At 49.0% G+C, this 13920-nt stretch overlaps 1 protein-coding gene across 11 annotated transcripts in view; it reads left to right on the top strand.

The window, feature by feature from the left end:
* Window positions 1-13920, top strand: part of CAMK2G (calcium/calmodulin dependent protein kinase II gamma) — a 54298-nt gene that overhangs the window by 34227 nt on the left and 6151 nt on the right. For 4 of the 11 annotated variants that reach the window (XM_029244834.1, XM_029244833.1, XM_029244842.1 and 1 more), the window contains 4 exons: window positions 8995-9063; window positions 10231-10275; window positions 11749-11797; window positions 13027-13140. In XM_029244834.1, coding sequence (XP_029100667.1) covers window positions 8995-9063; window positions 10231-10275; window positions 11749-11797; window positions 13027-13140 — 277 coding nt within the window. The remainder of the gene's footprint in view (window positions 1-8994; window positions 9064-10230; window positions 10276-11748; window positions 11798-13026; window positions 13141-13920) is intronic. The other 7 variants (XM_029244835.1, XM_029244837.1, XM_029244838.1 and 4 more) reach the window with 4 other exon arrangements.

Here is a 13920-nt window from a genome sequence, read left to right as displayed (position 1 = left end):
CTCAGGGTACAGGACTTGGCACCTGAAGCCACTATCCTTTTGTTCTTTTTTCTTATCTCCAAAGCACTTCCAGAACCCAGCTCAGATACCATTGAGTGAAAGCGTCAAACTTTCTCGAGGTATAGGCGCCTCAGACACAGGCCAGGGACATGGTACCTCACAGCTCGTTTTCATTTGGTGAGGGAACTTTTCCTGGGGGATGAGGGCAAGACAGGGGCCCATAGGGACCAACAAGAAGCCTTAGTGGGGGGTGCTGCTTGGCCAAGGTAGAGGGGTCCTTACACAGCCAAGCTGTTCTTAGAGGCTTTGGGGGCAGAAAGGGCCCTGGGGCTGGGGCATTGGATAGGAGTTCATGCTATCTTGAAGCCTGCCAATTTACACCACGGAGAATTTCAAACCATTATTAAGCAAACCTTTAAGTTCCAACAAAAGTTTAAATTAGACCTTTCCCCAGGATCTTATGTCCCCAGCTGAGATATACCTGTGTGCCCCTTTCCCTTCCCCCATCCCTTCCTCTTTCTCTCATTGTCTGCATGCCTGCTTCCATGTACTTCTGCCCTAAGGAGGGGAGCTTGGGCTCCACGCACACTTGCTGACATGGAGCTGGGGTTGACTGGCAGCCCCTCAGTTACAGGGGTGTGAGCTCGATGGTGGAGCCAGGTTAGGAAAAGGTGGCTAGTTAGAGAGAGATTTTGCATATATTTTTCTGGAGGAGAAGCTAGAGTCAATCTTTGCAAAGTATTTATTAAGTAACTGTCAGAGGCTCAGTGCTACATTCAGTTCTAAAGGCGCACAAGAGGTATAAGAGGAGATGCAGGTTTCATCCAGCCTCAAGAATTACAGGGTCAATTAAAAAGGAAAGTGAACACATCTGGGATCAGCTAAGCCCTGAATGGTATATGGTACTGGACCCTGCATGGGATGGTTCAGTCCAAGAAGCTTCTGGGGAAGAGACTTATTGGAGAAAGCTAATAGGTAGGAAGATTGGAACCAAGTCAGTGATTGCCTCTAGAGAATGGGATTGGAGGTGAAGGCAGGGTGGGCAGACACACATTTTGTTTTTTTACTTTGTACACATGTGTTTTCTTTAAGATGAGAATGTATTTTCTGTAACTTAAAAACAACAAAAAATATTTTTATGGGTTCTATTACACATATTGATGTTCTCTGCCTAACTGGAACATGGGGTGTTTGGTAAAGGGATATAAAAAATACAGCTGGATTGGTCTGGTTGAGCAGAGGAATTGGAGGTTTGTGTGTTAGACCACAGAAAACACCATAGGCCACTGAGCAGGGAAGGTTAAGAGTGATGTTTTCGAAAGACTTGGCTAAGTGTGTAAGGGTGAATAGAAGAGGGTAGGAACAGCTGAAAGGCTGCAGGGAGCGCATATTCTTTCTCATGGGACACAGGACACCCAGGTATCAACTAGGATTTATTATAGTCTGGGTGTAGGGTGAAGAAAAGATGATGAGAAATAGAAAGGGTTAATATTCAAAATGACCACCAGAGGAGCACAGACCAACCACTTGGAATAGGTGCTGCCTGTAGGTCATTGGTCCAGCTCTACCCATGGGTGCTGGGCTCTGATTAGACATTAGCTCTGATGAGAGGTGTGGCAAAGGAAGTTCCCATTAGATATGGGAGATTTAAAAAGGGTCCATCAAAGGTAATGGCAAAGTGTCTTGAATATTGAAAGAAATGGTGGTATCTTTGCTAGAAATGTGAGTAGTCGTGAAGGAATGTTTTGGTGAGAAGAGAAGTTTTGTTTTGACCACACTGAGACCGAGAGACAAGTGAATATCTGGGCAGAGAGGTCTTCAAAGGTGCTGGGAGATACCTGGTGTAGCCCAGGGAGGTGTGCAGAGGGACACTCACGTGAGTGAGTCTCGTGTCCACTGAGGGAGGTACGTGCCAGGCAGGCGCTGGAGGAGCAGAGGGACGAGCACCTGAGCCAGAAGAGCAAATTTTCTCAAAGGAGATGGCTGAGGAACTGAGTTTGAAGGACTAGTTGGATTTTGCCAAGTTAAGGAGGGGAGCAGAGAGGAGAGGACATTCCAGGCAAAGGGAATACACAAGTTTGAAACAGCACGATGACTCTGGGAACTCCATTAGCTTTTGTATGACGGAAGGAGAGTGATTGCACAAAACAGGACCTGAAATGAAGCAGTGACAGCTGAGATGGTGAGAGGATGGGTTAAAGGTGTCATTAAGGAGTAGGTTTCTGGCAGAACTTTGTAGATACTGGCCTCAGGCACAGCCACGTAAATTGCCTAAGGAGCTAGTTAAAATACACAGATTCCAGGGTCCAGCCTGGAATTCAGATTCAGGAAGCCTTGGGCGGGAGGCAGAATCTGAATTTTAATAACACTCCCATTCCTCCATATGAATCCAAAGCACACAAATGTTGAAGAGTCCAGGAAAGGCAGAATTTCAGGGTTATCTGTTACTAAGGAGCTTGAAGAAGAGGAATTAGCAAAGGAAATGGAGAAAGAGGTGGAGGAAGAACAGAGGTGTGCAACAATGCCAGCCCTTACAGGAATGCTGAGAAGGATACAGGCTAGGCAACCAGAATCGGTAGTTAAATTGCTTTAAATGAGAACGTATGCGGGGAACCTAGCCCAGGTTCTGACCCTGATTAGGTACTCCATAAATGAGTTTTATGCTTGAGAAAAGACTTTGAAGATAGAGGTGGGAACAGAAGCTAAGATGCAAGAGTTTAAGAAGGGCATGACCAACCAAAATTCAAAGGCCAACAAGAGACAGGTTGGAGAAAATATTCATAGCAGGTGTGATGGGATGAGTTAATATTTTTATACAAAAGAGCTGTCTCTAATAAATAAGAATACCCCCTAAAAGCCAGCAGATAAATGGTCAAAGAAGATGAACTGACAATCTGAAAAGAGGAAGTAGAATGAGTTAACAAATGTGGATGTTTAGCCTCACTGGTATCAGAGAAATGCAGGTTGAAACGAGGTGCCATTTTTTGACTCTTAAGTTTGTGACGGTGGTGTAAGTCGGAATGACCCCTCCTAAAGCAGCCTGTGTGTCAAAATACACAAAAATCTTCCTGTTTTACCTTTTAGTTCTACTTCTGGGAATTTGTCCTAAAGGAATCACTCAAAATATGGAAAAACTGAAAGCAGAAAGATGTTCAACATGACATTACTTATAACCATGAGAAGATGGGAAACATCAAAAGCCCAAAGGATAATGACTAAATAATTATGGGAAATCTAATCGACCATTACAAAGTTATTAATTTTTATGACTATATAATGACAGAAATGTTTCATGTGGAAAAAGTGGGATATAAAGCAGTACATACAGTACTGTCTAAATTTTGTTTAAAAAAAAGTACTGGGCTTCCCTGGTGGCACAGTGGTTGAGAGTCCGCCTGCCTATGCAGGGGACACGGGTTCATGCCGCTGTCCGGGAAGATCCCACATGCCACGGAGCAGCTGGGCCCGTGAGCCATGGCCACTGAGCCTGCGCGTCCAGAGCCTGTGCTCAGCAACGGGAGAGGCCATAACAGGGAGAGGCCCACGTACCGCAAAAAAAAAAAAAAAAAGTACTTCTAGATTATATTCAGTGTATGATATGTGAATAGAAAAAGAACTGGGAGAAAACCCACTGAAGTGTTAATAGTAACTTCACTGGGTGATGGGAATTTGGGAAACTTTTATTTCATACATTTTTCTGTATTTTCTACATTTTTCACCTAGACCGTGTATTACTTTGATAATCAGAATAAAAATTAAGATACTATTTATTTTTTAAGTAAGACATTAAAAGAAAGTAAGGCATAAACTTGTATAGAGCTTACAATGATATGTTTAAATTGCATACACAAAAGATTGGTAACAGTGATAGGATTATGGGTGTTTTTTTCCCCTCTTTTCCAAATTGCTTGTAATGTGGCTGCAGTCCTTTTATAATCAGGAACAAGTATATAATAATGAACAGCGTGGTTGGATGAAAGTACTGCAAAAGGGGAAGGAAAAGACAAGGCAAGGTATGCGGGGTTTTGCTTTTCTGGGCCTTTTTGAAAGTCAAGGTGATAACCTGTGTTATGAGGGAGGCCTGTGAAGCCGCTCAGAAGATCCTGATCTGTCACATCCTGGATCTTTCTTTTAGACCCCATCCTCCTTTCCCAGCCCACCACACACACACACCCCCACCCAGTTTCTTCTGCTTAAAGTCCATAGGGAGATTTCTTTCTTGCTGTTCAGAAGCTTTCACAGATGCTCGGGTATTAGCATTGGTTTGAGCAGTGAGTCTACCTTGTGCAGTTGAATTTGGGGACTTCAGGTTCTGGTTAGGTTTCTTTGAAGGTAGATGCCAGTGACCCAGGGTCTATGGAGGAGTGAGAGCCACTTAAGAGGACAAGACTTGAGGGGCCCCTAATTGAGGACAACTTGTGCATGCCACTAGTCCCAGGCCAGAATGACCATCCAATCTTAAAAGAAAGAGCGAGGAAGCAAAGAAAAGGAGAGAGAAATAAGGAAAAGAAGGAAGGGAGGGAGGGAGGAAGGGAGGAAAAAGAAAAGGAAGAGAGAGATGCTATTTTTTTCCTTAAGTACCGTTTGAATATTTAAGTGTGGAAAGGAGGCTTGAACCTTTTTCTGGTTTAAAATTTTTAATATTTAATTTTTAAACATAAGTGAAGTATGGTTGTTTAAAATGATCTGGTAATTAAACAGTGCTGCAGGCTGCCAGAGGAGGAGGCCAGCTATGCATGGCTGAGGGCAAAACCCTAAAGGGATGGAGAAAGAAATTGAAAGAAGCCTGCTCACCTGGTAGAAACTAACCCATGAGTAGAAAGGATTATCTCAAGTTTTCATGCAGGACAGTTTAAGTAAGAGAGGCAGCTGGGAGCAAGTTGGGAACTTACTCCCCATTAGTTGAAGCTGACAGCAGAAAGTACCCTGCCTAAGGCAAGGTCTGGGTGAAAGCAACCTGCATGGCCTTTTGACTCCAAGACTGGCCCTGGTCTGTGCCCCTGCAGTTTTCAGTGCTGTAATTCCAGGCAAGTTAGAAGCCTGTACTCTGCTTCAGCCTGGGGAAAAACTAGAGTCAACAAACCCAGCTGAACTTGGCAAACATTTGTTAATCGTATGCTGACTTTTAGACATTTTGCTAGGAACCATGGAGATTACCAAGACAAATAAGATAGGACCTTCCTTCAAAGTGTTACCACTCTGGTTGGATAAAGGGAGAAGTATATATATGAATGTAAAGCAACTCCCTTTTTTTGGATAATTTGGAAGTAAAATCTCATATGTGGGTATATATGAAAGGCTAGGACTTCCCTGGTGGCACAGTGGTTAAGAATCCGCCTGCCAATGCAGGGGACACGGGTTCAAGCCCTGGTCCAGGAAGATCCCACATGCCGCGGAGCAACTAAGCCCATGCGCCACAACTACTGAGCCTGCGCTCTAGAGCCCGTGAGCCACAACTACTGAGCCCGCGTGCCACAACTACTGAAGTCTGCACGCCTAGAGCCTGTGCTCCTCAGCAACAGAAGCCACCACAATGAGAAGCCCGCGCAGCGCAACAAAAAGCAGCCCCCGCTCGATGCACCTAGAGAAAGCCCGTGCATAGCAACAAAGGCCCAACACAGCCAAAAATAAATAAATTTATTTTTTAAAAAAAAGGCTAAAGCAAGAGGCCTTATTATATTTAGGCTTTCTTTTTCTTTAGACCTATTTCTAAATTGTGGACCATTCTTTTAAATACTTGTAGTCCCCTTCTTTTGAGTAGAATACATTCTCAAAAATGTCTTCTCAAGTAGAGTGTCAGCTTCTTGAGGGCAGGAACATTTATCTGTGTTTAGTATGCCTAGAATAGCCCTCAGTAAGCATTTGTTGGCTATCGTTAGATGAATATGCGAGTAAATGACACACAGACATGTTCCTAGGGGACTTCTGTCTCTCAGCGAGCTAATGATAAAATCCTCAATTATCTTTCACCTTTTAGACACAGTCTTCCAAGATATATTTTTAGTGTTCCGTGTGGTCTTTATTTTTCTGCTCTTGTTTCATGTCTGAACATAAAGTGTTTGAGCTTCTAATTGAGACTAAGGCATCCCTGCTTTCAGCATTCCCTGTGGTTTACATCTTTGTGTCCACAAGATCACTGCACTTTTAATCACCAGCACGCCTGCTTTTCCATTGCCCCCTAATTACAAAATGCAATAAAACATTGAAATCTTATAAATGAGCATGACCATACCAACAAAGAAATGAGTGCCAAAATTTAATATTTGTCAGATGATTTTCAAAAGCTCAACATCTTTCTCTGAAAAGGAGTTTTAGGAGTCCAGTGAAAAAAAGTCTAGGTTCAGAAGTCAAATATTTTAAAGCTCAGGATGACCTAGAGTAGCTTTTGCTCTTTGCCTGATAGCTGCTCACTCGAATTTCAGGCAGACCTAGTAATGAGAGAAAAATAAATGATCCTGTAGGTGAGCTAGATAAGCTCAAACCTATAAATTTGCAGCAAAATGTTACTTACTCTCATAGACTTGTGATTTAATCTCCTTTTAAGAGGTTTCTCTGAGCAAATCTGAGACACCTCAGAATATCCTCAATCTGTGTTTGTGAACCTGACAGCAGAGGAGCTCTTCCTCTCCCAGGGTCTGGAGGGGGGCGTGTGCCTGTCTGTCTAGATGCTGTTTTAACCCTTCTGGTGCTGGACTCCAGGTCTCCTCCTTCTGCTCTTTTCTCCTGAGGCAGAGCCCATGCTGGTGCACTAACCTGCAGCGTCTCTGTGCTTCTCTTCTTACCTCCTCTTTCCCCTTCTCTTTCCCTTTTGCTGTGGTGTGTCCAGAAAAGGAAGTCGAGTTCCAGCGTGCACCTAATGGTGAGCCTTGCCTGCCCACCCATCCGCCCGCTCCATGCTGCCTGCGCCCGCCTGCCAGCCACGCAAACCCATTCTGCCATGTGCGTGTGCTTCACTCATCCTCACTGCATGTCTGTGCTGTGCGGGCAGGTGTGGCCTGTCCTGCCAGGCGGGAGCCATTGCCCAAGGTGGCCCAGCGGCCTAAGAAACGGGCACTGGAATGTGTGGTATGGCATTCCCTGCTGCAGCACTTGGACTGCCCCCAGCAGCCCAGGGCAGGATGTGAAGCTGGTAGGGATTCGGGGCCAGGTGGCAAGCACAGGGGGAGACCCTCACTCACGGTCGCTCAGGAGGAGAGGCCCTGCTCACCGGGCACAAGCAGCCGTTTCCTACGGACTGGCAGCCAGCGGACCTCTGTGTGGTGTGCGGAGGAGCCGGTTGTAGGCTCTCGGCTCTGAGCCTCACTCTCCTGGCCTTTTCCCCTGTGCAAGTGCCCATTAGCACACTGTGTCCGGTGTTTCGTCCTTCCCACCCTGCCCGCAGGAGCAACAGCTGAAAGGCTGCAGAGAGCGCATATTCTTTCTCATGGGACACAGGACACCCAGGGGGACACAGCAGCCTGAATCCTTATGAAACCATCTATTAAAGCCAGAGGTGGGGCCACCTGGGTGACATCCCAGCCCTCTGCAAATATGGCAGTTTTTACGGACACCCTGCAGTCCTTGCCCCCTGCCAGGGTCTTTGTCTCAGCTGGGCTTTGCAAATAGAATAGCTTTGTCCAATCAGCCCCAAACAGGTCCATATCAGCAGCTGAGCTAGGAGGGGTCTGCTCTTTCCTGGGGGGGATATGGAAGAGAGCAGAGTTCATGTGAAATTAGATCCACATCCTTTCTACTCCTGGGGCCCCCCTTCTCCAGCCTGCAGAGTTCAGCGGAGTCTCATAGCACTTAGGTACCTGGCTTGAGGTTCCATGCCTAGCCCTGGGTTTGGGGACATCTCAACCATTGATAGCAAGTTACGGCTTCAGGTCTGGTCCAAGGGGCCATAAAAGAGGCCTCCAGGCAAGAAGAAGTAGGACAGTCTGGATGGCTTTCTGTATGTGTTCTAGGAGAGAAGAAGCACATCCTAGCTGCCAGTGTGCCCTCATTTGCGCCCTGCACAGAGATGGTAGCTGTACATTTGTCTCTCTGCTTGTTGAAGAATTTGCAGGCGTCAGGCTGCTCATCAGTGGCCACCGACTCCACAGGCACTCCCAGTGAGACTGAGTATGTTGGTTAGGGGATTGTAAGAGGCAGAGAGCATCAATAGGACTCCCTGCCCTGGAGATCGGCCTCCTTCCTTCCTCGTTATCCTCCCCCCACCCTCCCTTGCTGTGCCACTCAGTGTAATATTTTGAAAGGCAAGGAGATATCCCAGTGGTCTGCTGTTGGGAATGTTGGCATGCTGGGCAACCTACTCTTTCCTGGGGACTGGGTTCTGGATTCACCTGCTACTCCTTGGAGCTCTGCCCTCATTCCCAGCTGACCAGGTCGAAGATTGATCAGGCAGAAAGGCCAACAGCACAGCCCTGTCTCTACTCCCTAGGGTCAGTGGATGCATTTTGTATCCAAATTCCGCCCCTTTCCTCTCTGGACACCATCTCCTAGGCCAGGTTTTCTTCCTCTCCTTGTTCCTCTTCTTTTCAGATCAGGCTTCAGTCTGGTGTTGTAAGGGGAAGGAAATGCAGGTGGCAGGTTGAAAGGGCAGCAGGGGACTGCCCACAGTTAGGGGACCCAGAGTTTCTGAATTTTGCTCTGCTTTCTTATAAACCACACTCCTTTCCCCCTATAAAGTGAGAAGATCCTGAATTTCTTTGGGTGTGAAGTATAATTGTGCAGTGACATGGCACCTGGCATCAGCAAAGATTTCTGGAGAGATGCTTTAAAACAAGTCTTCGGGCTCATCCCACCTTGAGGATGCCTCCTGGGCTAGGTCTCTGGGTCCCTCCAAATAATCTCCTCTGATCATCTCTCCAACCGTTGCTCCCATCCCATAGTGTTATGGAGGCCACCTCAGGCCTAGCTCCTCCGGGCCAGGCCGGCGGTGCAAGGGAGGTCTGGGAGTCAGGCGGCTTTGGTGACTCTAGAGGAACTAAACCATCTGTTTTCTTGTCTCAGCCACAGAGCAACAACAAAAACAGTCTCGTAAGCCCAGCCCAAGAGCCCGCGCCCTTGCAGACGGCCATGGTACCTCCTGACTACCGCTTCTCCGCCCCTGCCCCTGGCTGCCTCCCCTCCTTCCCGCTTCCTCCCAGGCCTCCTTGGCCCTTTTCCTTTCTCATCCCTGTAGAGCAGGCTGCTTTGCGCACTGCCCCATAGGCCCCTTCCCCCTCACTGTCGTGCTTGGCCGTGCTCCTTCCTGCATGGCAGAACTGCTGCTCCTGCTTCTTTGCTCTTGGCGGGGGAGAGTGATCAGGGCTCTCAGCTAAGCCTCCCAGCCCCAGGCTGGGCCCTCAGTGGGTCTGCTGCAGGGGCCGGGAAGGTGAGTTGCTTATTAAAGGAGAGGGTAGGAGCTTTCTTGGGATCTGTACATCAGTTCTTGGAGGCCTCCTTGTAAAATCTGCCTCAGCCTCTCCTTTGCAAAGCAATGAATAGGAAGGGGGGCTGGGGTCCCCCACCTCTGGATGGTGCTGAGGTGTCTGGGTTCCTGGAGAGCCCCCATGCTGTCCGAGTTCTGTCTGGGCTCAGCCAGGGGCACTGTGTGCTCTCAGAGCTCCCTCTGCTGGTGACTAACTAGAGTTAGCAGGGGGTGTCTGGGAGAGAGGGAGGGGGAATTGTGCTGCCCCTCCTCCTACTTCCTGTGGCCTCTGGAGCTGCCTGCTGTGGGGCTGTAGGGACAGGAACGCTGGGAGAGGCAGAGGGTGGGTGAAGCAGGCGGCTCTCTGGGCTCAGCTTGCTGAGGGCCATCCTGGGTCTTTCTGGGAGACCTTAGTCCACTCTCCCAGCATCCCTGCCTCCTGCACTCCCCTTGATGAACACTGTTGTCAGGGCCCAGCCTGTGCCCTCAAGCCTACAGCTCCTCCAGTGTACTTGTCCCGTGGGAGAAAGGACACTCAGATTCAGCAGGGTTCGGGAGCAGGGGCCCTTGTCCTCGGCTTCCCCGGTACCTGCTTCCATTAAGTGCCAGGCCTCTCCTCCTTACCAGCCAGTGCTGTCCCCTAAATCTGGGGCTTCCAGCTGCCTGGGACCCAGTTGAGCCAGGATATTTTGTCTTGTGAGCATGGCTGGCGAGTAGACCTCAGTGGTCATCATAGGGTCAATGTACGAGGGTGCTGGGGTAGGGGTGGGGTCCCTTAGGGAAGAGCTGTAGGTCTGTCCCCAGGTCAGGAGGGTAATTTTCATCTTCCCTCACAGGAGCCACAAACCACTGTGGTCCACAACGCTACAGATGGGATCAAGGTAAGTGGCTCCTGAACCAGTCTCCTGCTTTCCAGGTCAGCAGGAAACAGGTGGGCTGGGTCACAGGGTTTAAGCATCCTGCAGATGGCAGCCTACAGGCTGCACCTCAAGGCCAAGGTATTTGCAGAGTCTAGGCTGGGGGTAGCACATGCCTGTTTATCACTCTGTTGCCAGGGAGGGCATCATACCTTAGTGATGCTGAGCTCAGGCTCTAGAGCCAGACAGGCCTGAGTTTGCATCCTGGCCCTGGACGCCTGGACCAGTCACTCTCCCAGGCTGCACCTCAGTTTCCTTATCTGTAAAATGGGGATAATAAAAGTAGAATCTTCTTCCATGTGAAGTTTAAATGAGAGTAAACATTAGCTAGAAAAACAGAGGCAGTCAGACCCTAGAGCAGTCATTCCCCATTGCCTCACTCCTTTATGCCCTCAATAACCTTGTCTCCGTATTTTCACTACCATTAGTAAATACTTATTGAGCCCAAAACCATCCACGGCTCTGGTTTACAGAGGTGACGAGACGAAATCCCTCTCCACAGGTGTAGGGAAGGCAGATAATAAACCAAAAACCAAATAAATAAGATAAAATCCAGTAGTGATAAGTGCTATGAAGAAATGATGCAAAGTAAATAGATAATGAACAGGGCCTTTAATTAAGTGGTCGGGGAAGGGCCTCCCTCAGGAGGTGATATTTGAGCTAAAAACTAAAAGACTGGAAGGAGACAACCAGGCAGACTCTGAGGCAGAGTGCCCTGGACAGAGGGAATGCAAGGGCAGGGGCTTGGCACATATACGGGACAGAAGAAATCAGAGCTAAGGGTGTGGTGAGCAAGGGGGAGAGTAGCAGGAGGATGGTGAAGCTGGAGGAGCATACAGGACCTGCTCTGTAGGACTTGATAGGAGTTTGCATTTTTTTTCCAGCAGCAATAAGAAGCTGTTGGAGGCTCTTAGCAGGGGAGTAATGGCATCTGACTTACACTCTGGCTGTGTTATGGGCCAAGAACTTTAGGGAGGAAGCAAGTGTGGAAGCAGGGAGACCAGGCAGCTATTGTGTAGTTCAGGTGCCAGATGTTGGCATCTTGGGCTGAGGTTGTAGCTGTGCATTTGAGGAGAAGAGGTAAGACACGTAATTTATTTTGGAGGTAGAACTGACAGATTTGGTTTTAGATTAGATAATTGAGATACGAGGGAAAGAGAGGAAGAAAAGAATCAGCATAAAAATCAAACCTAGAAGATGACTCTAGGTTTTAGCCTGAACAACTGGATAAGTGGTACATTTACTGACTTGGGGAAGACTCAGGATGGTGTTTGGGAATCCAGAGTTTCATAGGAGTCAGATGGCAAGGGTGGAAATAGAACCTTCTGATTCCTCCTTGCAGCTCCCGTAGGAGCACATGCTCTTGCTTTTGTTCTGCTTGGCTCCTCTGGTTTCCAAGGGCCTCATTTATAGGAACTTGTTCTTTTTGGCCTGCAGGGCTCCACAGAGAGCTGCAACACCACCACAGAAGATGAGGACCTCAAAGGTAGGTGCTAGCCCTTGGTGGGGAAGGGGCCCCGGCAGTGTCCCAGATACCTAGGCTCCAGTGGGGCACCTGCCTTGTCTGCCCCCAGAACTGAGATTGGTGGCTCCTTATACGCCAGGAGAAAGTTTGGCATAAAAGCTACTTTCCATGGGCCAAGATATGAGGCCCTGTCTCTTGTTGCTGGGCTGGGCAAGTGGCTTCTCTTCTTTGACCCCAAGTCTGGGATAGCTAAACGAGGGCTGTTCCTGAGGCCCAGGGCTCAGAGAACTGTTCCTGTTGCTGCTGCAATGTGATATCCCGGAACAGGGACATCTTGAGTTCCTGCAGAAGCAGCCTATAGATGTCATGAGCCATTAGTAGGGTGACCAGTCATCCCAATTTCCCCAGGACTGAAGTGATTTCCAGGATGTGGAACTTTTGGTTTTAAAACTAGGACAGTCCTGGACACGTCGGGGTGGGTTGGTCACTCTTATCACAAAGCTTTGGTATGAGTGACGGAGTCAGAACCACATTTGGCCCTGTCCCAGTGGTCCTGTGCAGACCACCAGCTTAAGTTTGGGCCTGGCCAGAGTGCCAGGGGGTGTGGGAAGGCATGGCAGGCCAGGCTGCTGGGAATCTCTGTCCTGCTCTTTGGTTTGGCCTCCTGGAATTGCTCCCTTTGCCTTCAGTAAGTGACCTTAGGCCAGGTCCTCAGAAAAGTTGGAGGAACGTTACAGGACAGAGCTGAGAGAGCATGCCCAGCGGTGATAAGGGAGCAACAAATCTCTGGTAATACCAAAAAAAAAAAGGAAAAGGAAAAGAAAAAAGAAAGCATAAACGTATAAGGCAGTAAAGAACAGTGCTTCCAGGGCTGCTGGGATTGAGGTCAGATCAGTTCACTTCTGGCGATGCTGGCAGGGTAAGTGCCTCCTTCACTGCTGGGCTCTTGACCTTGTAGCCTTGCCCCCTAGAACATCTTCCCCAGGACTTGTACAGGCTGTTCGCAGGCTCCTCTGGAAGCCACAAACCCAGGTCTGTGCCCCTTCCTGGGACTCTCAGCTGGGAGGCCTCTGTGGCAGAGGCGGCGGCGTGGGACGTGGTCCAGCGTCCACAGCAGCCCGAGGCGTCGCCTTGCCCCGGCTCTCAGTGCCACGGGCTCGGGTCCTGTCCGGCTTGCTCGCTCACCTGCCTTGTTCTGTTTGTTTTGGCTGCTCTGCCTTGCCCTGCCCTGCCCTGCCCTGGCTGGCTAGCTGCCCCGCTCCGCACTGGGAATGGCAGCTCGGTGCCTGAAGGACGGAGCTCCCGGGACAGAACAGCCCCCTCTGCAGGCATGCAGCCCCAGCCTTCTCTCTGCTCCTCAGCCAGTAAGTGTGAGGGAGGCACATTCTGGCTTCCGTCTCCCTGGCTTGTCCTGAAGCCCCTCGGGGATTCCCCCCCCCAGCCCCTCCCCAGAGCTGTCAGCCCAGCCCAGCTGTCCGTTTGGTCAGCCTCAGGAGCTCAGCCTCTGCTGGGTGTGGGAGCTGATTGGAGGTGCTGTTAAGACCAGGCAGGGGCCCTGAGACCGGGGCCCAAAGACATGAAGAGCGGGTGGAAGATCGTTGCAGGAGGGAAGGAGTAGAAAGCCACTGGGATGTGCAGTGGGCCTTGCCTCGGCACCGAGCGGGAAGAAAGGTGGAGTCAGAAGTCAGGTCCAGGGTAGTGGGCATGGGGTGGGGGGGTGAAATTTGCCATAGTCAAGAAACCATGTCGGGATGTGGTGCTTCTTGAGGCTAAGCGTAATATCATATTAAGAGCTTGGGGTGAGACAGGCCTGAGTTTAAATCCAGCTACACTACCTTCAAAGATGTGTGAAGTAACTTAACCTCCCAGAGCTACAGTTTACTTATCTGTAAAGTGGGGATAAAATGGCACCTACCTCATAGCATTATGAAAAATAAATGGGATAGTAGAATGTCTGGGTATGATGCTTTGCTGGGTTAATGGTAGCTTGTATTTATATTTTTAGTTGTGTTTTTGTAGAGGATGCCTTTGTCTGCTTCTTTCCCTCCTACCGTCTGTCCTTTCAGAGTTTCTAAACACGATCCTCTTCACCCATAGGGTCCCAGTCAGGTCCTGCAGATGGGTGTGGTGGGGTTGGAGAGGGT

The sequence above is a fragment of the Monodon monoceros genome, unplaced genomic scaffold, assembly GCF_005190385.1.
Source record: "Monodon monoceros isolate NGI ecotype Baffin Bay Population unplaced genomic scaffold, NGI_Narwhal_1 Super_Scaffold_4, whole genome shotgun sequence".
Taxonomy (NCBI): Eukaryota; Metazoa; Chordata; class Mammalia; order Artiodactyla; family Monodontidae; genus Monodon; species Monodon monoceros.
This window is presented reverse-complemented; position numbering and strand designations above follow the sequence as displayed.